The 26,818-nt window shown below is 49.2% G+C and overlaps 1 protein-coding gene across 2 annotated transcripts in view; it reads right to left on the bottom strand.

The window, feature by feature from the left end:
* LOC144731016 (S-adenosyl-L-methionine-dependent tRNA 4-demethylwyosine synthase TYW1-like) overlaps positions 1-26,818 on the bottom strand; it is a 132,042-nt gene that overhangs the window by 71,102 nt on the left and 34,122 nt on the right. For both annotated transcript variants that reach the window (XM_078611976.1, XM_078611977.1), the window contains exons 10-13: positions 14,353-14,471; positions 13,051-13,160; positions 11,377-11,554; positions 8,966-9,101 (exon numbers count right to left, since the gene is read on the bottom strand). In XM_078611976.1, the coding sequence (XP_078468102.1) occupies positions 8,966-9,101; positions 11,377-11,554; positions 13,051-13,160; positions 14,353-14,471 (543 nt within the window). The remainder of the gene's footprint in view (positions 1-8,965; positions 9,102-11,376; positions 11,555-13,050; positions 13,161-14,352; positions 14,472-26,818) is intronic.

Genomic DNA, 26,818 nt, shown 5'->3' with positions numbered 1-26,818 from the left:
CAAAGACTCTAAACTATGCCACGTGCGCTCACCGCCAGAACGACACAGGGGAAAAAGGAAAAAAACAAAAAACCTCATCACTGTCGTGGCTCACAAAATGATGTGCTCTCCCCAAGATCTCTGTCTGCGTCACGTGACTCTCACGGGGGTTGCTCGGATTAACCAAGCGACCAGTGGACGGCGGCATGGACGCAGAGAAAACACCTCAACATCACCGTCGTCGTCGTCGTCGTCACTAACGCCGCCTCATAGCAGACACGTGTGTGCACGTCTGGCTCAAGTTTAGGGTAATGGGCCTTCTCCTCGGCGCTTTCCCTCCCTCCAGGACATTTAAACAGCTGTGTTAAATCAAACGATGAAATCAAACCACGGGTAAATTTTTTTACTTGCACCATTCGTATCATGCAAGGTTATCACAAATGTGCTACGTTGCACAGACACGGTCTGCAGTCGTTCCACAGTAGATGGCGATGTCGCTATGTGTCGTCACAATTGAGTCATTCGCGAGTCGCATTTTCAAATTTTGGAGAATTTGGGCCATCGCCCAATGGCCCAAAAACTCATTTTCGAAAAACGTCGCCAGATCTTTAAAGGCCGACTGTGAAGCAGATCGGATGGGTTATTTTGTTTTGACGAATACATCTGCAATATTAACCAGGGCTGCCGCAGGGGGTTCAAACCGCGAACCTCTGCAACGCGCGGCAAAACGCGCCGCCGCACCCTCCCCCCTTGGCCATGTCACCGGCCCAGGCAAACTTAAACTACCACCACCTGTTGGATGCAGGCCGGTGTGACGTGTGCTCCAGAAAAAAAACAATATCCGTTTTTTTTTTCACTTTGATGAAATGCCGCTCACACATCGAGGCCATCTTTCTTGGAGAAAAGTAGACGCGTACAATGATACCATGAATTCAGTACATGTATTCCTAGCAATCAGATGGAAGGCTGTACAAGATACGCAGCAGTGAAAAAAGATCACGGTTGGGGACGGGCGAATTTTCGCCAGCTTCAAAAAACAATCGGCGTGACCTTGCCAATCTCCCAAGCGTAGAGTAACTGTCGAGACAGCCCACTCGCGTTAAAGTACGTTTAAGCAAGAGTTGGTAAAGGATAACGTGAAAACGCTCATGTTCCCAAATGCAATTGTCTCGAGTGACTCGGCTGACGGCCAGTGATACAGGGAGACACTTCCGTAGGCAACAGAGGGGAAATAGCCAAGGATCAGTTGAAGATTTAATTTTGCAACTTGAAAGACTGCACAAGAACCACAGCAAGTATGGGTCTTTGCACAACCTAGGCACTAAATGCCGAGAATGCACTCTTAATGGTACCATCTTTTGTGGCCAGGTCGCTTCTAAAAAGAGCTATATAGCTCAGTGAGCCTTACTTGCTAAAATAAAAATTGTTTAGCTCAAGTCAACAAATTTACTTCCCACACCTGTCCCGTGTCTTTGACGATGTCCACAGTGATACCATCTGGTCCAGCAGCTGACAATCTCACCTCTCCCTTCCATCACACTCTGCATCGTCCACCACCACATTCCACTTCCTCCAGTCCCGTAAACATCGCCCACCAAGAGCCACATCCTTTCGTGTATGTGTTTATGTTGAACTTCTTTTGCACCGTACGTAGCCAACCGTGCTAATTGGAGGTGCGGGGCAATGACAAGAAACTAAACACAAAAACAGTTCTAAAGAAATGAGTTTTCAATCTAGATTTAAAAGTGCATAGCTCCAGTGGTTTCCTCGTATCGGCAAAGCATTCCAGATGGCCGCAGAAGCGCATCGGAAATGCGCGCGATGCAGTGACCATCTTTGTTGGATGGCTAGCCAAAAGCCACACTCTCCCTCTTCGTCACACCGCTCTCCCCCCTCCCTCAATGCTCTCCTCCCCATTTCAAAAGGCAACATTTTTACAGGTGCCATTTCTTTCAAAATACGACTGAAAATCAGGGCTTCAATAGAACGCGATAAACAAGACGGGAAATGACTCAGTCGGTCAAACAGACAAGAATGAGGGGGGAGGGGCATTTCACAAAATGCACGCAACGTGCACATCCTGTAACCACGAGAGGGTTGTGTGTGTGTGACAATACAGACAGACGGAAAAAATGCACGTTAACATAACATGGAAAAAATCCAGCAAATTAGAGAGCGCTCATATCCTCCAACAGTTATACCCATTCATCGGGAGCTACTTAAAAGATTATTTTTTACAAATACATCAAATAATCGGCAAGGGTATTTTCCGTACGCGTGCCGGGCGGCGGATTAAGCATTTACTCTGCGAGACGCGTTTGCGGCACTTAGCGGCATTACGTCTCAGAGCGGGGTGTTCGCTGATTCAGAATCAGAATCAGAACATTTATTTTGACTGGAGGAATCCGATGAGCTATGAAGCTCTTTTTTTACAGGTTTCCAGTACGGGGCAGGGTAGGAACGTTACAACAACAAACAGGACAAAAACATGATAGGAGTGCAAAGTTCAAGAAAGGTTAACAAATCACCCAAAACACATAAAAATAAACCATCCCGATCATACCAGATGAAGACCAAAATCATCTAAAAAGTCTAAACGCAGGGCACCAAGGGTCCACGCGTGCATGCAATTCAAGGCACGCTCACCTGACCGTACAATACAGCCAAAAGGAGCCATGGCAAGGGCCAAGGTTTTTTTTTTTAAACCCGCCCCACCACCTCATTCCCTCGACAAACAGCAGCAACACACTTTGTTGTTCATTCACAACCATTCCAATACCCGAGCCAAGAATTCAATAGAATCTTTCATGGTCTGCTCATGTGGTGTTGTCATCAAAGGGTGCTCTCATCATAGGAAAACAAACAAACAAAAAACCTCTCAAACACTACAAACAAATCCTTTGGAATGGCTGAAACGTGACCGTTAACCGGATACAATTTGCTACCAAAAGAATTGCTTTTAGCCTCTTTCATTTGAGTCCTGAAAGTCAAGCAAATCTACTGCCCCCCATTTAATTAAACCCCACTGGTGTTCCTCCTCCCGCTCACGTGAGCGGGCACCGTGACAACGAGCCGTGGCCTCGGGAGGGCCCTCGATCTAAGCGCCGCTCGCCATCGCGCTGAACCTGAAGGAGAGACCGTGGCTGCATCGGTCGCGAGCGTAGCTGCGCTCTCTGACGCGGCGCTGATTTATTGCCTGAGCTCACGAACGGCGCCCTGGAGGCAGCGCCGGTGCTTCTGAGGATAAGCGCGCACGAGTGGCCGTCCGCCGTCCTCTCGACGTGCCGCTCTCCCCCGACGGTTTGGCTCAAGCGCCGCTGCTCCCGGTCACAGAGCGGCCGTCTGTCGGAGGCCCGCGCGAGTATGTTGGAACTTCTTCCTCTCCGTATGCAGCCGACCGTGCGAATCGGAGGTGCAGCACGGCCAGAGACGCGCCAGCAGTGTAACCGTACGGAGTGCCCGCAAACAAATGTGCTTTAACCATTGGCGCAAGAACACCGAAAATGTAACTTTGTGTTTGAACACGACTGCTGGTCCTGTGGCAGAGCGCCCATCTCACAAGTAAAGGTTTACAAGTTTGAAACTCTCTCGACTCACTCAATCATCCCTCACAGGGACAAAGTCAACACCAGTTGACCTCCAGAGATTGTCCCCACTGCAGGAATATTACGTAATCTCCAAAGTGCTCTCCCTTAGCCAATCAATCAACAATGAGGAGCGGTGTCTTCGATGCAGAGGAAGCTTTGCACGAATCCGCAGTCCTCGTTTCGTGTTAATGGCTAATAAATCTATCACCGCCCAGGGCCAGCCATTAATGAGGGTCACAGAGAGGCAGGAGTGATTGAAAGTCAAACTCAACAGCCAAAGGGTGAAAATTTTCCCGAAATGCCAGGGGGTTAATCGTGGGCACGTATTGCCCAACTCCCAAAAAATAGGGCAGTAGTGTCAGAGCGCAATTCACCGTGGCGTGATCATAAATTCACGCGACAGGCTCTCGGCCTGTATTCAAATTTACAGAAGCGAGCCGCACCGCTCAGGATGAGGAATGGCTGAGATGCCACGACAAATGAATTGGACACCATCTGCCTCAGAAATTTCAAACCAAAAAAAACTCCACTGCAAAACTTAATATTAATGGTCTTTATTTGCCCAGGAAGCCTCACCAGGGTCACAAGAACCCTTTTCAGGGAGGGGCCCTGCCTCATTGGGATGTCTGGCCATTTCCATTCAGGATTGTTTGAGATTTGAGGGGAGAAAAATTATTATAAAAAGGTCAGAGCTCTGAAAACATAGGTTCAATGCATAAGGTTTTGTACATTGGTAAAAAAATTAACTTGGTTTTTTGCGTCCATGCCGCTGCCCACCAGTCCCATAGTTGAGCTTAATATTTAGCGATTTCCGTGAAGGTCACAGAATGTGATGCAGAGACAGCTCTTGGTGGAGGCACTGTGTACAACATAGTGTCCTGCCCTGCCACTCTACTTCCCCTGCCGACTACCCATGAGCCTCACTGTTTGCTGTGCATCTCGGAGCGAGCTGCAGATGGAGTTTTAGCCACATACCGCGACTGGAAAGTGTCTGCCACGCAGATTAACCCTTGCAGCGCGATGATTATTTACATGTTTCTGCGCCTCAATTAGGCCAGTCGAAATTAGAAAGCGCACAACGCCCCACGGAAGGGGAGTCCCCCTGTGTGTGTGTCGCGGGGAACATTGCCGATGCGTCCCCATGGCGCATGCCCACGGCACGAACTTTGATCGCTCGCCCGCCAGCGCCACCCTAGCGGCGAGCCATGGGCTCCGATTAGCACGGCTGGCTACGAACGGTGCGAAAGAAGTTCAACGTACATAGATACAAGAAAGGATGTGAAGGGGTTTTAAAAAGTTACAAGCTTGACAATGTAAGTTGCTCATCGATTATCCGGCACCGTGCCACCCATTGATGTATCATCATTCACGGACGTATTTATTAATGATTTAAAGCATTTTATCGTTACGCCACATCGCTAACTCAATGGTTCGTCAATTCCTTGTACTTATTGACTATCCTAACATTTAGATCTGTTGCAATTCATCGTGCCGAAACATCTGTCTAGTTTAACCCACACGCACACAGTTTTTGGGGGAAGGTGTTGGGAGTGTGAATGCTTAATAAGACTGCAAAGCGGCTACCGGACATCCTAAGTAGAGAATCCCGCACACTGTGTTGATGCGCTATCGTTACAATCGGTAGCTCCGTTGAGCTGCATATGCCATACCTGTCAACCCCTTATCGGTACCTACCTTATTACAGACCAATTCAGACCTTATTGGTAACCCCGTGCCCTTTTAAATCTCAACGTTCATCCTACAAAGTCCCATCACAAGGGAGAATTACAAACAAATAGACACAAAAAATGTTTTGCTCAATTTCCCTGCACATGAATATGGGTAAACTGCATGGGTTGACTGGTATGATAAACCTCAATAAAAAAAAAAAGATGTTTTTTTTATCAGTTCCTGAGCCAAAGATTAAAGGCACATAACGCAAAGCGACCAGCAACGGACAGCACTACAAATAATAATAATATAGCACTTAAGAACGAACGTATTTGCTGAGAAAACAAGATGATGGGAGGGAGTTTCAAGGTCAAGCAGAAGGGGGAATATTAAATGATGCATCGTTCACGAGAACAGCTTGCGCCCCAGTACGGCGAGTGTAAATAATCCATCTTGCAGTAAAGTTGACGGGCGGTGGATAGTTGACTGGAGTGGTGACCGCGGTGATAATGCAATACACGGGCAGGTGATTCATCTGGCACATTGAGCCACACCTCGGCGTGGTGTTAAAACGTTGCGGGCAGATGGGCTGCTGTCTAACAGACATTCTCTTCAGGAAAGGAGCCCAAAAATAAAATGCTTGTTTTGGTATCACTGGCCACACCGCCTTGCCACACGTGATGTCATTGCATCTAACTGGACAAAACATGGCTTGGCCAGGACACTGACGAAACGGCGCTGTACAGAGCAACGGGCCGAGGAGTTAATCCGAGCGTCCTTGACAAAACACCTGCCAAGTCTCACAGCAGCGCTCCATCATGCCTTCCGATCTACCTTTCAAAAAAAAAGTGCCTCATTCATTCAAATTCGAACAATAGAACAGTTGCACAACACCAGTGCTCTTTGCAGCGCTGAATACCAAATCCAAGAAAACACGCTATTTTACAATGATTCATTTTAACGGTGGCGAGCGGCACGTTTAACGACCCGCTCGTGCAGTCGAGTCAGACTTTTGCAGTTTTGTCCACGCTCTTAAATCTACGAAATTCACAGTGCATCTATTGCTTTTATTACCAGAACATCATCTCGTGGGCAATTACTACAAACGCCACAATTCACTCCCAAGCGATCAATGAAAGCATCAAGATTCGTTGGTTTCTTTGCTTGTTCTGTCGTATTTCCACAACGCAGTTGTCCCATTAGCCTAAGTGTAACATGGGCGTGCATCGTGTTTGTATCATTGTAAATTACGATACCATTTTACACGCAGATCTATGCATATATTGATCGTAGGCATGAGAATTGATTTTATTGGACGAATCATTGAGCCAATTCTTAAGTGACCAAACCGTGCCACGAACTGCAGAGCATGTGGAAAATGCCTGTGATGTCGAGGATAAGGCAGGTCGCCGAGTAAACTAAACTATAAACAATTTTTTATTTAACCAGGTAAGGTCCACTGAGCTATGTAGCTTTTTATCACAAGCGACCTGGCCACAAATAATAGCTCGACGAAGCGGCTTATCACGTGGAAATTTATATCAGCCAAACACTCCAAATGCATTTTGCCAACGCCACAAACTCAAATTGAAAATCTAACAATCAATATTTTACACGCGGCGTTTACATCAATCCTCGCGAGAAAACTTGTCAATTTAAACTCTGACCGTTTTACAATATTAATATTTAACTGTGCGTTCCTTTATGCAGTATTTAACAAAGTTTAAATTTGACGCTGTTACACGGACTGAGCTGTTACACAAACTGAACGTTGCACGCACCGCTTCGAATACCACACACACAGAGGCAAAGATCTCCCATGTAGCCACATGCAGTGTGTTTGGCAAAGTGTTCTCAGCGATGAAACCAAACGCTGAAGGCGGTAAAGTGACGGGCTGCTCGATGCGGTTACAAACAGACGGGAAAGTAACAGACAAAAAAATTGACAGCATTCCGGCCACGCACCCCAGCCCCAAAGCCATCAAGACCAAGGGCTACAAAGCACCATCGACTGATTCAAGCGCAAGACACGGGCTCATAAGCGCTGGCAGAAAGAAAAATAATCTATCTTCGTCCCCAACCCGTCAACGTATGCAGGACTAATGATCATCGTAGTGGCGGCCGGCCATGCACGTGCGCGCGAAGTCAGCCGCCCTCTGACGTATGGCAAGGGGCTGCCCACGGGGACACTGACAAATGTTTTGGAATTATGAGGCCGTTTAGGCCTAAGAGATGGCCGTGTGCGGAACGTGACGCGCCGTGGTGTTGACAGCACGGAGCGGGCACGGGGCGGCAACGACGCTCGGCAGGCGAAACAAAAATATCACCCCTGTGTGCAGTCGCACTGAGCGCAGGGGTGATATTTTAGTTTCGCCTCCAACGAGACAGAAAAAGAAAACGACGCAAAAAATCCCACACGTACCTGTATGCAGCACATCAAATTTCATTAATTCTGGGCTCGAAATAAAAAAAAAAATCTACTTTTAGAGTGAAAATAAAAAGTGTGCGCATTGAAAAACTAGTTATTTTTTATCTTAACAAGGGAAACTCGTTACGATGATGTACGTGTGAAAGTAACTTTTTCGGTACCGAGGCTCCCACAAGGCAATGCGGGAGGGCGTGTGGCGCAGTTTGGCGCCAGCTATCGTAGGGTGCGGTTGTGTGTCGCTACAGTTCTCTGCGGTGAGTACAATGTCTTTAAAAACAGCGGTGCTATGCCTCTACAAATTAAAATTAACGCTGGGCCGCTCACCCGTTCCGAGATTCGGCGGCGAACGGGACCCCACCCTGCAACTTGCTCAAGGGTCAGAGCAATGAGTCAGCACGGCTGAGACCTTGGATTCACAGGGAAGGTTTTTGAGCCACCCATGATTAAACCAGCTTGTCCAGTACAGTTAGAGTTGACGCTCTCAGCCCAGCCACCAAATAACCACACAAATAAATAAAAACACAAATATAACAAAAAAAGTTGTTGTTTTCACTTAATTTGGATAATTTCCAGCTGTGAGAATTAAGAATATTGGTTTGACCGTCTTGCGGCAAATATTTCTCAGTCGAGGTCTGTTGAAGGGATTTCACAAACAGTCCTGCGATGCAACGTTCTGGGTGAGATCGGAATGGTTACTCCATATCATGACATGACAGCACAATTGGGAGTAAAATTGTCAAAAAATATATTAAAAGCCAACATGCAATTAGTCGTTACGGTATACAAATGCTCTTATCCTGAGCTTTTTGTCTGTGCAGGGAATAACCAATGCTCAGTGACAGCAAACGAGTGGCCAAGGTTGGTCAGCTGTCGGCTCACTGCAATATCTCATGCCATGACAGTACTGCCGTACTGTAGACCTTGCAGGCCATGAGTTCACTGCAATACGTGAGCGGTCTGGCACAAGGACGTGACAGTAAAATGTAGTAGCATCAATGATAATGGCTGTGACCGTTCAACTTTGACCTTAAATATAAAAATGTATTAAGACCACACTGCATTATGGGAAATACCCACATAACAAGCCAAAACCAGCAGAGGACGTATACATGTATACAAGCAAATCCGGCTCCCAATCGAATTCTCATCACGTTACGTGGCAGTAAAATGAGGTTTACAAACAACAAGCGGCCCACAAGAACTAACAACACAGCTCACACACACACACTCACACAGCAAACACAAACCCGCCCAAGTTCCGTGAGTTCACAGTTAACAACGAGGCCACAGCCAAGGGTACCTTTTCGGACAGGGCCCTCAAGCTGTCCAGGAAGCGTGTCCAAAAGTCCTTGAAGAGCGGGCGATCGATCCTGCGCAGGCTCTCGCGCGTGCTAGCGTCCACGCTCACGTACAGCTGTGTCACCGGCTCCAGTGTCCTGGGCAGTGGAACGGGGGCGGCACGGTTGGAGCCGCAACGGCACAAGCGTCGGCGCGTCTTCCAAGCACAAGCATTCTTATTAAATCCTTTATATTAAGTTCGCTTGCTTGCTTAGGACCATGCAAATCTTTCGGTCGATTTTTAACCCACTCCCCGTGATCCAATCGAGCTGACATTTTGCACACAGACTCGTTGTGCGTGACAATGCATTTTCGTGAGAAAAAAAATTCCTAAATTTTACACTGTTTAGGGAAAATGTTTTAAATATTTAATTACCAATTGTTTAATGCTGCCAGACAATCACCTGACCCATAGGTGGCAGCCATCTCAAGCCAGAGGACGAGAGGACTCTAGCCGCCCCGATGCCACGCATATAAAGGATTTATAGTGAAAAACTTTGTTTTTACGGGTAATTTTTTTTTTTTCTCCCACTTGCACATCTTGGTGAACGGACGACGCACCACCACATCAGTGGTCACGAAGCCTCGTGCGTACACGACGCATGTTCACACACTTCAAGGTGAGAGTCGCAGGACGGCCTGCAGTCCGTGCTGGGCCCTGTCGTTCAAAGGGATCTCGGAAGCAAGCGAACGCCCCATCGGTGTGCAAGCATCGATATCCATCTCAAACTCGCGCAGTAAGCAGTGCACTATATTCTTGGATCTTTCGGTAAAGTCACGTAGAAGGGAAATAATAAAATAATAAAAATAAAACGTTATAAAATTCTCACGACGTTTCGGCCACAACACAAGCAGCCGTCCTCAGGTGAATAACAGAGCTGTCGGAAAGACAGCGTCCTAATGTAGACCTTGCAGGCAGCTTCCAACAGCTCTGTTCTTCACCTGAGGACGGCTGCTTGTGTTGTGGCCGAAACGTCGTGAGAATTTTTATTATGTTTTATTTTTATTATTTTACTATTTCCCTTCTACGTGACTTTACCGAAAGATCCAAGAATATGAATCCCTGCAGTCACAATGCACTATACCCTGTTTCAAAGGTGCACGCTCGGGACACACTTTTTATTTTATTTCCTGCAGAGTGTTCGTCACACGGCAATTAATGCGAATTATTTAATTGACAGAGTAGGATTAACAAAATGAAGCGTCAACACAAATAAAAAATTTAACGGTTAATTTCTGCGCGTAGTCATTGGTGCTCAACCTGAGACCAGCAACTCGCTACACTTGAAAACCGAGGCTTAATCATGGGGGGCTGTATGGATGGAGAACCAGGATGTCAGCGGTTCTTGCACGGCATTAGTTCCCTGGGCGATCCTGCTACTTCTCTCACGGGGCACATTTTTTCATTCGGACGTTGGTATGCACACCACAGCACCGACACAAGCAAGCGCTGAAACTACATCACAATTTCCTTTGCTTACGCAACGACTTTGCGAGTGACAAGGTGATATGCTGCACATACAAAACATTCCACCGCCATTGCATTTTCAGGGGAAGGCTAGCACCGACTTGAGCATTATTTTATAACGAGCTTAAAACATCAAGACACACCAGGCCAATAAAATGATGAAGGATGCGTAAGGCAGCCGCCCTCCCCACCGTCCACTGGCTTAAGTTTAAGGGTTGAATGCGTTAAGCTCCAACAAAATCCACCTTCCATAAATTACGTCCACAAAATACACCGGCTATGTCATATTTGAGGTTTTAAATCCTAAATTCTAGCAAGATGTAAATTTACACTACGGCAGTAGCAACAAAGATATGTTTTATGCTAAGCATTTTCAGAGGCGCTTTGAACAAAAAAGTGTTTTTTTTTTTACACATTATGCCATAAAACATCAGTATTGTGAACAGCAATAACTAATGTAACACTTTTATTACAGGGGTTGTGTCATTTATTTGTTACGCATCATAAAGCATTAAACAAAAAAAGCAAAAAATTGCCAACGCAATTGCAAGAGCAAGCTCACAGTGACCGCAACACCGTACGATCCACTACTCCAACGCTCCCCCCCGCTCTGCACGCACGCACACGTTGCAAAACAACTAAACGCACTGTTCACACAATGCACGCACGAAACTCAACTACAAACACTTCGCTCAGTTGCTGGCTTCCTCCCACGAGCCTGTTCTCCGGGGTGGGTTGGCCAAGCGGCAGAATGTTGACGAACCAATCGGAATAACGCGGGCCAACGCGGGCCAACGCGGGCCAACGCGGGCCAAGGCAGCGGCACGTAGCGACGCCTGACGCATCGCAGCTCCGTAGGGGGGAAGCCGGAACGAGCGAGCGAGCGCGAATGGGGGAGAACTCACCGGATCTCGTCGGGGAACTGCGCGTTGGTGACGACGAAGGAGGAGAGGCCGCGGCGGTGCAGCAGTCGCAGGAAGCGGTTGATCTCGGGGTACATGATGGGCTCGCCCACGAGAGAGAGGGCGCAGTGCTGCGCGGCCAGCCCCTCCTGAAAGCGCTCCGGCCTCACGCCCGGCACGCCTGAACGCGGCGGCAAACCGCACACGCGCGCACACGCACACACAAACATGCACACACAAACATGCACACGGACAAACACGCAGACGTGCACATGGACAAACACGCGTGCTAACACGTGTACACGCGCACACACAAACACGCAGACGCACACAAGGACAATCACGCGTGCTCACACGCGTACACGCGCACACACAACCGCGCACGTGCATACACACACAAACACGCAGGTGCACAGACGTAAGGAAAAAGACTCAAATGTAAATTGAAAGTGGCGAGGAACAACCGAAAGTGGCTAAGAACTTCTAAGATAAATGGCGGGTTCTTAAACCCCCCCCCCTCCCGAAGGAAGGAGCTGGATACAACAGCTGAAGAACAAAATGGAGAGATAACTTGAACCGAAAGGAAATTCTAAATGCTGACTGAATTTTACGCGAATTTATTTTCTCTTCAGCTACCCGGTCAAAATGAGAATGGCACAAAATAATCGTGAAAGAAGAGAGATTACCAAACATATTAACGAGCAAAACGACTTCAGCAGGAGACACATTGCATAATGGCAGAAGTCCAGGTGAAGATGGAAATCAGCGGCGATATCCTAAATGTAGGAAGAGAAGGACTTCTTCGAGCACTGTTTGCATTATTTAGTTTCGACCTCGCTATTGAAAGAGTCATTAACCTCATACATCATTTAATCAGGATCTTTAAACTGGCATTGATACTACGACTTGCACCTCCGATTCGCATGGTTGGCTACGTACGGTGCGAAAGAAGTTCAACTAACATACATTCACGCGATACTCGTGCTGCCCCGCAGCAGGACATTGAAACAGGCGTAAGTACTCGGCTGCCCTAGTGCAGGGGTCGGCCGCCTGCGGGTCCGGAACCGCATGAGGCTCTTTAAGGACCTGCTTCTTGACGTTGTTAATTAAGGGCCACCGCCTCGTATTCACGTTGCATTGCGACGCTTGAAATGTTGAGGGTTTTTTTTTTTTGACCGAATTCGAAAAAAATGGCGCTTATTGTTTATTTTGGTTGCCGACCCTGACCATGGGAGTCCGGTTTACCACGGGAGTCCAGTTTACTATGGAAGTCCAGTTCACCATGGGAGTCCAGTTTACCATGGAAGTCCAGTTTACCATGCAAGTCCAGTTTACCATGGGAGTCCAGTTTACCATGGAAGTCCAGTTTACCATGCAAGTCCAGTTTACCATGGGAGTCCAGTTTACCATGGAAGTCCAGTTTACCATGCAAGTCCAGTTTACCATGGGAGTCCAGTTTACCATGGGAGTCCGGTTTACCATGGGAGTCCGGTTTACCATGGGAGTCCGGTTCATCCGGCTCTTTAAGGATTGCTTGGTGACGTTATTTATTAAGGAGCACCGCCTCGCATTCACAATGCATTGCGGCTCTTGAAATATTGAGTTTTTTTTTTACCTAATTCTAAAAAAAGATCTCTTCTTGTTAATTTTGCCTGCCGACCCCTGCCCGAGTGGGACCTTTGAACTGGCGGATCATGGCCATGTGGTTCTCCAGCGCCTCCTGCAGAATGAGCTCGGGCGGATCCATCTTCCAGCGCCACTCCGTCCCCACGGGGTTCGTGTGGTGCCTGCAGGCAGTATCGCACATACACACACGGTTACACACACTAACACATGGCACACACACACACACAGTTACACATAGCAACACCAATACCAATACTCGCCATTCGCCACTAAGTGACGTCACTTAGTGGCCTGGCACAGGCGCTGTGGAGCCTGTGCCAGGCCAGGTGCACTTTGAGGCCACGTGAAGTGTCAAAGGCTCGCTGACAGGCCTCGGGACAGACCCATGTGCCATAGGTTGGCTGACTGAGGTGACTGGTAGATGCACCAGCTGTACCCCCGAATGTGCCAACTGTGGAACACATAGCACACACAAATCCCCCATATAGCCTTGACAGGCTGTAGGGGCAAGTGCTGTTAGCGAGCACCTATGAAGGCCAGAACGGTACACGAGGGGGTGGGTGGCCAGCACCACGCCCGACCGCCTTTGTCTCCCCAGTGGCGATGTTTACACACCACACCAGGTACTCATTTAAGGCTGAGTCGACCTAGGGGAAGCCCAGGACCGGTTCAGATAAGCGGGAATCGAACCCGTGTCGCAGGGTTCATAGCGCAGCACGCTAACCGCAACACTACCGCTCCCCATAACACACACAATACACACATACACATACATTATACACACACACTGGCTTCCGGATCCTCCACTCTGGGCAAGCACTCCCTCCACATCCCCCATCCCAGGTGATTTGATGAATGGTCGTTATTCAATTCAAGAAATAATTATTATTCTTTTGCCTCCTTTGGACGGTCTGGTAACATCTGTCTTTTGTCTTCTAGCTTGTTTCGTTAGAATAACATTTGTATAAAATGTCCAAAAACTGCAAACACATCTTAAACACACTATTCACTCCAACTTTGGCGAGCATAACAATCGCTTTTGATTGATAAATCCATGTTTGCAGGCCTGCAGGGGAACTTCGAATGCACCTGCCTGCGCAAACAAGATTTCCAGCAGACGACATGTTGCAGGATACCCAGTGTGGTACTGGCTCTGTGATTCTGAGCCGCTCGGCCACCCAATGGGCCTTGTTGTAGACGGAGGGGAGGGAGGGAGGGAGCAAGGAGGGAGGGAGGAAGGGAAGGGAGGAGAGGGAAAGAGGCGAGCGAACAAGGAGGGAGGGAGGGAGAGAGCGCTGAGCGCGCGGGATGAAGACAGGGCGCTCGGTGGCGAACGTGCCACCGTGTGCTCACCGCCAGCAGAAGATGCACTTGTTGGCACAGGCCAGGCTTGGCGTGGCCTCCATGCACCGGTGGCTCTCGATGCCGTAGAAGGCGTGCTTGTAGCAGCCACCACGGCCCCGCAGCATGGACTGCATGTTCAGACAAAAGGCAAAGATCCCCCGTGTAGCCTTTCACAGACTGTTGGGGAAAGTGACGTTAGCGAGTAGTACCCATGAAGGCCGGCACGGCACACGAGGGGGCGGAGTGGCTAGCACCAAGCCCGGCCGCCTTTGTCTGCGGCGAAGTTAACACACCACACTAGATACTCATTTGAGGCTGAGTTGACCTAGGGGAGGCCTAGGACCGGTTCAGATAATCGTCACTGGTGATGGCGGTGAGCGGGAATCTAACTAGTGTCGCCGGGTTTGTAGCGCAGCACGCTAACCGCTACACTACCGCTCCCCACACGGCACGCGACAAACAAATGCAAAGCTAAATCTGTCTACGTTTAACGTGGAGCACGCTTTCGTGAGCAATATAAACAAAAATCAACATTGTTTGGGTCAGACCGCGTGAGTGAAATGTGTCGTACAGCCTCTTCCACCCGACACAGCCAATTAATAAAGTTGTCACGTGATGAACAACACGTGTCAATTAATTACTGCTTCAGAACGCCGGTGTGTTGGAGAGCAATCGCCAATATTTAACAATTTGGTACAATGTATCTCTACAAGCCATATTTTCAGGTTCGTTGCTTTGCAAGTAATATTTAGGTCACTTGCAAATGTGCTATCACGTGGGCCATCATGATGTCAAGGGCCCAGTGGCTCCCTGATTGCCTCAACGGCCGTTGCATTGCCGTGTCATGTGATCATAGTGACCGTTGTCATGGCAATCGAGATCATAACAAATTAAAATGAATATAATATGCTTCACTCTAATGCAGTAAGTAAAAACATCACAATAAGCTACGTATCATGATAAAAACAACAAAACATGGTACGATAAAGTTAATGCAGTATTTTATTGCGAATGTATTCTTAGAGGCTACCATTTTTAGTTAAATGAACCAAATTAAAACACAAGCAATTGGGTTTTAACGTAGATACCAATTGTAAAATATTCTAAATCCAAAGAATTGTTTTGATAGTAAACAGGTCTCGTTAATAAGAAGCTAATTTACCCTTAATCGCAGTATAATTAAACTAAGATGATATTTGTGAAAATGAACAAAGCACTGATCTGTTAGTGAGGATCCTGCATTTTTAAATAAAACATTTTAGATAAAAAATGAAATAAAAACAAATGGGAATATTCTCTCCAAATCAAAGCCATTAGTTATCACCACTGTCAAAATATAGCACGTAAGAAAATTAAACAAAATTGCTCCCTTAAAATTCACTAAACATTTGGTTAAGCGTTATAAATTCTTCACACGACAGCTTAGTGTGAAAACAATGAGAAATCGGTAAAAAGTAGCATTTAAATTACTCCTTTTCGACAACGATAATTGATGTTTTATTAGCATTCTGCATCTGAGCGTAAACATATTTTTTTTGCTAAGCCACGCTTAGCAAAAGTAATTCACGAGGCCCAATATTATTTTTGCTGAGCCGTGCTAAGCCACGCTTAGAAAAAATTATGTTGGGCCCTGTGAAAATAGGAGTCCCCTCGAGTTCCTCTAAGCTGCTAGTGGCAGCATAGCGGCGGCACAGCGGCGGTGGTGGTACAGCGGCTCTGATGGTACATCGGCGGTGGTGGTACAGCGGTGGTGGTACAGCGGCGGTGGTGGTACAGCGGTGGTGGTACAGCGGCCGTGGTGGTACAGCGGCGGTGGTGGTACAACGGCGGTGGTGGTACAGCGGCGGTGGTACAGCGGCGGTGGTACAGCGGCGGTGGTGGTACAGCGGCGGTGGTACAGCGGTGGTGGTACAGCGGTGGTGGTACAGCGGTGGTGGTACAGCGGCGGTGGTACAGCGGTGGTGGTACAGCGGCGGTGGTGATACAGCGGTGGTGGTACAGCGGCGGTGGTGGTACAGCAGTAGTGGTACAGCGGCGGTGGTGGTACAGCGGCGGTGGTGGTACAGTGGCGGTAGTGGTACAGCAACGGTGGTGGTACAGCGGTGGTGGTACAGCGGCGGTGGTGATACAGCAGTGGTGGTACAGCGGCGGTGGTGGTACAGCGGTGGTGGTACAGCGGTAGTGGTACAGCGGTGGTGGTACAGCGGCGGTGGTACAGCGGTGGTGGTACAGCGGTGGTGGTACAGCGGTGGTGGTACAGCAGTAGTGGTACAGCGGCGGTGGTGGTACAGCAGTGGTGGTACAGCGGTGGTGGTACAGCGGTGGTGGTACAGCAGTAGTGGTACAGCGGCGGTGGTGGTACAGCGGTGGTGGTACAGCGGTAGTGGTACAGCGGTGGTGGTACAGCGGCGGTGGTACAGCGGTGGTGGTACAGCGGTGGTGGTACAGCGGTGGTGGTACAGCGGCGGTGGTGATACAGCGGTGGTGGTACAGCGGCGGTGGTGGTACAGCAGTAGTGGTACAGCGGCGGTGGTGGTACAGCGGCGGTGGTGGTACAGCGGCGGTGGTGGTACAGCGGCAGTGGTGGTACAGCGGCGGTGGTACAGCGGTGGTGGTACAGCGGCGGTGGTGGTACAGCGGCGGTGGTACAGCGGCGGTGGTGGTACAGCAGTAGTGGTACAGCGGCGGTGGTGGTACAGCGGCGGTGGTGGTACAGCGGCGGTGGTGGTACAGCGGTAGTGGTACAGCGGTAGTGGTACAGCGGCGGTGGTGGTACAGCAGTGGTGGTACAGCGGCGGTGGTGGTACAGCGGTGGTGGTACAGCGGTAGTGGTACAGCGGCGGTGGTGGTACAGCGGCGGTGGTACAGCGGTGGTGGTACAGCCGTGGTGGTACAGCGGCGGTGGTGGTACAGCGGTGGTGGTACAGCGGCGGTGGTGGTACAGCGGTGGTGGTACAGCGGTGGTGGTACAGCGGCGGTGGTACAGCGGCGGTGCTGGTACAGCGGCGGTGGTGGTACAGTGGTGGTGCTACAGCGGTGGTGGTACAGCGGTGGTGGTACAGCGGCGGTGGTACAGCGGCGGTGGTACAGCGGCGGTGGTGGTACAGCGGCAGTGGTACAGCGGCGGTGCTGGTACAGCGGCGGTGGTGGTACAGCGGTGGTGCTACAGCGGCGGTGGTACAGCGGCGGTGGTGGTACAGCGGTAGTGGTAGTACAGCGGTGGTGGTACAGCGGCGGCGGTGGTACAGCGACGGCGATGGAACAAAGGTGGGGACGGAACAGGGGTGGCAGAACCGTGAGGACGGTGGCACAGCAGGAGCGGCGGTGGCACAGTGGCGGTGGCACAGCATCGGCGGAGCAACAGCAGCAGCATTGACAGGAGCAGCTCGAGTCGTAGCTGTGCCCCATGAGTCATAGCGCGATGATGCGTGCACACGGCCCCTGAGTTAAGATGCCTGGATACACAAGAGTGTGCACCAAGTGAACAAAGCACCGTTTTCAAACACAGCATCACAAAAACACACGACAGTATACAGTGAGGGGAAAAAGTATTTGATCCCCTGCTGATTTTGTACGTTTGCCCACTGACAAAGAAATGATCAATCTATAATTTTAATGGTAGGTTTATTTGAACAAATGCAAATCAATTTATAACATTTTTGACATGCGTTTTTCTGGATTTTGTTGTTGTTATTCTGTCTCTCACTGTTCAAATAAACCTAGCATTAAAATTATAGACTGATCATTTCTTTGTCAGTGGGCAAACGTACAAAATCAGCAGGGGATCAAATACTTTTTTCCCTCACTGTATCTTGATGCTGCACAAGTCATAGCCCGACAATCAATGGACACGATCTCTGCACGATCCACCTACCCCGCCTCCACGTTGGCGCGGATCACAGGCGTGCGCCAGCCCATGCAGAAAAACATACTTCGAACTGACAAAAGGAATTGACAATCCATCCCAAGCAGAGGCCCTCTACAAGTAGATATTTTGCAAAGGTAAAGCAAATGTATTGCCTGCACTGTCTCCATGCTTCTGCCAACAGAAACCCTGCCACCCCCCCCCGCCGCTTACCCCCGCCGGCAGCAGCTACTCAACCCTAGCGAGGGAACAGCATAGAGTCCAGAGGCTCCACCTTTGTTGCACCCCTCCACTGGCAACTCACCCACCATCGCACCTAACAGAATGTGCACACGCAACCAGAGATGAAGAGCGTGCGTAAAAAGTAATATTCTCTGTTGCGTCGATGTCACCGAAACATCGAGCCCGATTGAACGGTCATCTGGGCTCCTCCGACAAAAGCCAAAACACGTGACACTCAGTGAAGACGGGCAGCACGGCCCCGTCAGCCACAACGTGGTGCCCTAGAGCGCCACAAAGAGGGAGCCGTACGAGCTCCCTCCGTAACCCGGGGGTCGGGAGATCGACGCGCGCGCACAACGCACCGCGTCGATACAACGCGCACGGCGACGTACGTGCGGGACAGGGCGGCTCTCCCGCATCGCAAGGCACACCTTGCGATTGCTCTCCCATTCTCCCTCCCTCTTTCTCGCGTTCTCAATTTTAACTCACTCACTCTACCTACCTGACCTTCAGTCCCTCTTCGATCACAACGTCTGCACCGTCTCTTTCTCTGTGTGTCATCTTTCCGTTCTGCCACTTTACCTTGCTAAAGAACAAAACTCTAATCCAGTGCGTCTTAGTCAGGATCATTACGTGTTCGAAGACTCCCAAAGCACCAGAGAAGCCACGAGTTCGCAGACAAGCGAGGTTTGTAACTCGTCCGGGCAGATCTCAAGAGTGCCATCCCTCTGTATGCATGGATTTTCTCCGGGAACTCTTTATTTCCTTCCGAAAACACTCACGACTGAAAATGGACAAACATCCTAATGCAGGACCCAGTTAAAAGAGTTGTTGTATACTCAGTGAGGCTTTACTGGATAAAATGCACTTTAATCTCCCTTTCATTCTTGTCTCATCTCAACCGCATTTCTCTCGCTCCACGTCTCTGGCTGGCTATTTCACTTTCAACTCCCGTGTCATTGTTCGCCCCCTTATTGGGTGATTCGCACAATCCGTGTACCTGTTCACATCATTATTTTGGTATCTGCATACATTGCTCAGAGGCTGTGATGCGATTACTCGAGCCCCCCCCCCCCTCCTAATTGTGCCACAGAGAGTAACATTTATTGGATTGGACCTGCATGCTGGTGCACACATGGCTAGCTCGGTGCCTCATTTGCAGAGTGGGGGTCATTTCACTTGTTTAAATCCCAGCAAAGGAATTCACATCGGTAGTTAAATTGCCAACAAATGTTTTCTTTCTTTTTTATCCAAGTAACCGTTTAAATACACCAGAGCAACCCTGCACAGAGGTAGGTGGTAGTGCAGCAAAAGCTTTGAGTGTGAGTTTAAGCAGTTTAAATGCTGCTGCCAAGTCGTTTTTAATGCACAACCATGATCGTGAGCGAGCGACTGAATTAGCGACTGTCACAAAGTATAATAACGCTCAAGAATGGGTAGAGAGATTCAATTTAGCACGATTATAGTGAAATATATATCGTTATAATCAGAAAACCCAGCTTTTTTTTGCCTCCCAAAATTGGAACGAGAAAAAAATCTATGGTGTTTTCATTTTGAAGCAATTACCTACGCAAGTCTGCACCTGGGGGCCTCTGAGCGCACAACTTCCCATCGCCCTGTCTGTCTGTCTGCAGCCCCAGGCGGTGCCCTCGAGGGGACCCTCTGCAATGCCAACGTAAAGATTTGGTGGAAGGAACACAATGGAAAAAGGAAAATCGCGCCAATTTTATTGTTTCGCTCCGACGCGCTGAATCGGTGATAAGAGGACGCGCATACCACGCTCGCACGTCAATTAACACCACCAATTCCATTTCACCTTAACGGCCCCGCCCAGGCGCTTTAGAGACCCGCTGGGAATTTTCATTCTTTTAATCGACTCATCCGGCATAAAAGTCAAGTGTATGGAGGGAGGAGTGCACCTACTTGACTAGAGTAATTGCCAGCCATTGCAGCCTTCGACTGGAGCGGTTGTTTCTTTGTTTATGTATTGGATGACCCAATCAGTCTCTCCACAGGATTCCCTGTGAACACAGAGCCAGCTCACGGGCTTAGAACGACCTCTGCCTGGCTCCCCACGTGAACTGAAGAATCCCGTTAATGCTCAGCTGCAGGGATCACCTACGAGATGTTAAAACCGAGGTCCTGTCTACACCGTGGATATTAAAGACCCCGAGCGATCTCCCAGATATAAGTTAATCCTCGTGCTCCAGATAAAATAAGCTCAATAGCCGCGTCTTTCTGGGTTAAACTGCCGCGTACACACACACACGTACGCACACACGTGACTCGAACGCAGGGTTGGACAGCCCTGTGAATGGGACGTGAGCGCGTTTCTGAATGTGTCCAGGGTGTTTTAAATAGCTCACCAGTTTCGAGTGGTGCAGAAGTGGTTTTCTTGTCTCACATGACTCACTGTGCCTCATCAACCATGATCATCGCCATCATCTTTAACCATGCCCTATTCACTCCTTAACTTGCCAAATGCGAACAATTCCTCTAGAATTGCTCTGAAAAAGGTAAAATAAAATAAGGCATTCTGTCGTCTAACTCTTTTCCCTCCTCTTTGCCAGTCCTTTTAATCTCATCAGCTACCCTTGGCATCCCTTAACCTGCCACCATAAACAACATCGTTCAACCTACAAAGTTTCCTCCCGTCATTGAACCTTCCGCCTACCTCACTCATCCCTCACTGCCTATTCACCCTCGCCCTGCACACTGCGACCAGCCTGGTCAATGCCTCATGCCTGTAGCCACCTCTCCAGAGGTCGCAACCGGGTACCCGATACCCGTACCCTACCCGATACCCGGCTACCCGTACCCGTTTGCGACCCTGGTGCGGACGGGTACGGGTAGACCGTGAGTCACTGGTGAGTAACTGTTTGTCACTCATTTCCCAACGTCTTGTCTCTTCTCACAATTCAAGCACGGGTACGGCCGGGTACGGGTACCCGTTTGCGACCCTGGTGCGGCCCGGTACGGGTACGGGTAAGGAATCAAAACCCGTTTGCGACCTCTGCACCTCTCCCCACTCATCTCACTCTTTCTCAACTCGAGCAGCTGTCGAAGCCTCCAATCAACGTACACTAAGTGGAGGTTGCTAGTTCTCCTCTGCTGCCCCCATTGTCTGGAATTCCCGTTTCTCCCACCACCCGTGCTGTCATCTCCCTGCTCCTGATCAAGTCCAGGCTCAAGGCGTTCCTTTTATTTCCCCCCCACCTCTGCCTATCACTGCCTTTGTCTATCATTCCAAATATGCCCACTGTTTCTGCACAGCATCTGGCGATGGGTTCGCAGTTTAGATGTTACACAAATGTCGGTGAGATAAGATTGTACGTATTCAAAGTCAATCCATTGCTGTAAAGGGTTGACCCCCATGACACGTCTCCCAGTCATGGGAGTCGGCTGGGGTGTAAGGTCGGTGCCGGTTGGCAAAGGCAGCAAAGATCAAACTTGAATCTCCACGTCTCCAGTGCAGTGTGCCACCGCTCCCACCCCGTGTTGTTACATGCCCCTTTTTTCCCCTTTCACAGTGAGAAATACATTAAATGTATTAATGTAAATAGTTACTTTGCTGGAGAAAAGAGGGTAATTGAGGTGAGATCCGTGCAATCCATTCAGCCATGACTAATTGATGCGGCCCTACGCGGACACTGAGAGAATTAACGTTAATGCGCACTCACGCGGACAAGCTACGCCTCGGCTAAACAGGGAATACATATGCACAAGATAACCGGCCGAGTGCTCAACAATTTATTTCCGAAGTACACGAGGCAGGCAACTTATTTAATCACACGGTGCCGTCGGCTCCATCGACGTTGGGCGACTGAGCAGCGGTGCGAGATGCGTCTTCCGTTTCTTTGGTAATTGTCGACGGTACGTCCAGCCGAAGCAGCCAGAATGGCCGGGTGTCGGCCTGTCCACCGCTGAGCCCATTCACAGCAAAGACTCATTTCCTGGCAGCGATTTCAGCCGCGTCACCTCTACACAACAAAAAGGCTCAGTCCCTTTAACACGCACCTTTACATCATCCGCACCCAGTTTACACAACAAAGGCTCATTCCTAACAGCGTGCTGCAGCCGCACCGAACCTCACAAAAATAATATTCAGGGCCTACCTTGGCTCCTCCCACCCTCAACCAGTATATATACAAATACTGTGTTCTTGGAATTTCTCTCACTTGATTCAGCTATCGTGCTGTGACGGTTCCACCTGAAGACGGAAGCTTGTGTTGCCTCCGAAACGTCGTGATTTTTATTTTATTTTTATTTTACTTTTATTAATTTTTATTTTTTACCTACGTGACTTCACCGAAAAAACCTAAGAATGACCATTCACGCAGTCAAAGGCAGCATCCACCACCACCACCACCTGACACCAACCAAAGGAGTCTCTCCTTGCCACAGTCTCCGCCACCCCCCCCTCCACCCCCCCCCCGAGAATTTTAACTATCTTACGATTAAAGCAAATTGCGTGACAAAAATTACAGGCCAACGTGTATTTAGGCCAATGGGAGTGAGGAAAAGCAAACGCTTTCCGAAACGAGACAAAACAAGCGAGAGACAATATCAACCAAACCGTGAAATGAGGCGAAAGAAAAACCGCACAGGTTCTAAAAATCAACGTGTGAACCTGAATCGTGACGAACCACCGTGGGTGGTGAGTCGTTAAGAGGCCAACTGTAAATGAGCCCCACGTGGATAAACTCACACTCCCCTGCCCCGACGTAGGATGTGGAATTTCCACCACTGGCTTCGAGCTCTGAAAACGAGATGAGCACCGCCTCGGCGCTCATTTAAGCAGCAGCGGCACTTGGACGCTGACTCTTTTTTTAAGTGGTTTGTTTACCGTAATAGGTTTTTACCCTTTCAACTGGTACAAAACTGACACCTTTATACAAGGCATCATGTTTGCAATAACCACAACACAAGCAGTCAAAATGCAAACAAAAAGAAACAACTCTGATAATGATAATGATATGCACTTTTGTACCAGTTGAAAGGGTAAAAACCTATTACTATTGTAGTAGGTTTACCCTTTTAAACTGGTACAAAACTAACACCTTTTATTTTGCCACTGGTAAAAGAGATCTCGTAGTGTAAATACCTATTACTATATTTTGCCACTGGTAAAGGAGGTCTCATAGTGGTTTGTTTACCGTTGCTATACTCTTAGGTTTTTTCGGTAAAGTCACGTAGGTAAAAACTTGTATTTAAGATCTTGTCTCTTGGATTTCTCCTCACTTTATACAGTAAATTTGGCTGTGACGGTCCCACCTGAAGACGGAGACTTGTGTTGCCTCCGAAACGTCGTGATTTAATTGATTTAGTTTCATTTATTATTATTTTATTTTATTATTTTTTTACCTACGTGACTTTACCGAAAAAACCTAAGAGTATGAATCCTTGCAGTCACGAAAGCTTCAGATCTAGAATTACCATTGCTATACTTTGCACTCCGATCGCATTTTTGTTTTGTTGTTTTTACGTTCTGACACCGCCACCCCAACTGGACATCTGTGGAAAGAGAGCTTGGCAACTCATCGGATTCCTCCAGTCTAAATAAATATTACTGGTAGGAACCTCCCGGTTACACCAGCCCACAGGGGATTATTGTGTCCGTCGTGGAGGGAGGGGTTGGGTGGGGAGGGCGGGGCTGGATGGGGAGGTGAGGGTGGGGGAGGGGCTGGGTGGAGAGGGTGGGGCTGGGTGAGGAGGGGAGGGTGGGGAGGGTGGGGAGGGGCTGGGTGAGGAGGGTGGGGAGGGGCTGAGTGGGGAGGGTGGGGCTGGGTGGGGGGTGTGAGGGGTGGGGCTGGGTGGGGCTGGGTGGGGAGGGGCTGGTCACCCCGTGGTGCCCTTATAAAACTCAACGTTTAACCTACTCACGCCGGCTTGTGCCCGCCCTCACAGTCGGCCATATTTGCGGAATACACCACGCCGCCGTTGACCCTGGCCACTGGCCGAGCAACGCAACATTCCTACCAGCTCCCTCCGCAGGAATGTGTTCTGATTCACTGTAAACCATCCTGAGCTACCAGCTGCCCCGCCGATCAAATACTCGAACAGAGCTGCGATGTCGTTAAATAAAAGACAATAATCTGATAGGGAAGCAAACTGTAAAATCCTGCTCCGTAAATTAAAGCTAAAGCACAAAAACAAACAACATGCGCGTAAAGGGAACAGGTGCCGGGAAAATGCCCCAGCCTCGTAAAAACGTACAATCTAAAACAATGTGGCTGCAAGAATATGATATAAATCTGGCCGACAATATCGATAAGGCTCGGGGACTTTACTGCGTCTCAAGAGTCGCGGGCAAATTAGCCTCCCAAGCAATAAATAACGTTAACTCCTAACGCCGGGATGTGGAGGGAAAATAGCCCGACCAACTGGCCCGGCGCAATTGTGTATGAAAGTGGGGTCTTTCCCTACGGCCACTTAAATATAAACCCCCCCACCTCCATCGCCATTATGTCCCGGCAAGGTCGCCACGACCTCACGGCAGCGCCGAGATTAATTTTGTCGTAAACACGTTGCCAAACGGGGGGGGGGGGGGGTCACGAGGCGACAGCGGGGAGGGTTCATGCGTGTCCGCGGAATAATTAAGGGGCGCCTATCAATATTGATGATTTGATATTCCCCACCATCGCTGGAGATATAATGGGGGCCAGGCGGCTCTGACGGATGATGCCGACGTTCGAGTACAAGGCCGGCATGGCGAGGTCCGAGTGAACGTGTGCGACTTAAATTACCACGACCTCGTTCGTGTTAATGGGCTCTCATGAGAAGCACATGTTGGGTCTGCACACCCATCACAGATAACGACGCGAAATGCCACTGAACCGGAGCCTACACTCAAATCACCAATGTTCCGGCTGCAAGGGAGCGGGCTCGCTGGTGTGGATGTAGAGAAACGGTTGAGTAACCTTCACAGACAGAAGGCACCATTTTTGGAGTCAGGAGACCACTGATAAAGGTCATCCAAGCAAGACAGAGTTGTCATATGGATAAACTCACTCCCCCCCGCCATAGGAATGGGGAATTTCCACCACGGGCAGATATTGTCGGAGCACAGTGCTCATGACAGACATTCAAAGACAAATTCGGGCAGCTTCATAAAGCAGCGTTTAGAATTGCTAAATTAGCAAGTTTTAAAACAGCCGATTTACCTTGAACATCTGTCATATATATGGTAATGTTTGAAGTGACTATCAAAGCGAATTGTCAGGTGTAAAGTGGATGTAACAAGCTCTGGGACATGATTCATAAGGTGGCATTGCTATAACTCACGTTTTAAAATTACTCGCAAATACGTTATCGTCAAGGCCGCCCCGCCTGTGACTCCCACGTCAAACTCTAAAGAAATTTTAAAAAACACGCAGCGGGATAGCCACCCGTCCGCCCTAATCGGTTGCGAGCCGCATCTCTCGTCGCTCCGTTCGAGACGCGTACTTCGAGCGGAGCCGCTATGCTCGCAAACGTGCACGGCGGTCAAACTCATCACGGTGCCAGCCCCGAAGCTGGCACCTTAACGTAACGTCGGCCGTAATGCAGCAGGAATCCCGGCCCGAGTCGCATTAGCAGGCCAGCTTAATGTGACACGGGGAGTCCGAAAAAGCGAACGCGGCGATGCGGCGCTCGTTTAGTGCGTCCCGGCCAACGGCATTTTAACACGTGGCAAAATCAACTAAGGTTGTCTCGGAACGCAACATTTTTCCTTCAACGTAATTATGGGGACGCCGATCGGCAGCGCTGGACCCATACCAAGCGGCGGGGACACACGCGGCCGTGCTTTGGGGTGCCAATAGCACATGGTGCGGACCTGCTGGGCCGCGAGCTGAACCGAATTCACACCGAGATTTAAGGTTTCATTGTTAAAATTCCCAAAGCCATTCCATGGCACAGCGTGCGGGTTACGTCGCCCGCATGGCAGATAGGAGCGAGACAGGGCTGCGCGCAGAGGGGCGGTGCATGAATCCGCGTATCGACTCAAGCCACACAAAGCCCTGTGCAATTCAAGTTATGGAGCCTGGGTCACAGTGCTCTGACCCTCATTGTTCACATGAGTGAATGAATGAATGAATTACTTCTTTTCACGGGGGTTTTTTCCCCCCTCAATTTTACTCCAATCATCCTTTTCATGTCAAGGCACTGAATAAAGAAATGTTCACTCCTAACCCTCACAAAGCAGTGCATCAAGAGAACAGCCTGTTGAAGGTGTTCCAACATCTCCCAAGAACCCCGCTATTGAGATGAATCAACGCCTGACAGCCAAATAAAAAAACATTCGTTCACACATTTGTAATGAGACACTTTACTGCACAGTCAGTAAATAAAGTTCCACACTTTATAACTACCTGGGTTGGAACCCAGCATCTCGATGGTGCTGGCTCA

Source organism: Lampetra planeri, chromosome 37 (genome assembly GCF_965212315.1).
Source record: "Lampetra planeri chromosome 37, kcLamPlan1.2.h2, whole genome shotgun sequence".
NCBI lineage: Eukaryota > Metazoa > Chordata > Hyperoartia > Petromyzontiformes > Petromyzontidae > Lampetra > Lampetra planeri.
This window is presented reverse-complemented; position numbering and strand designations above follow the sequence as displayed.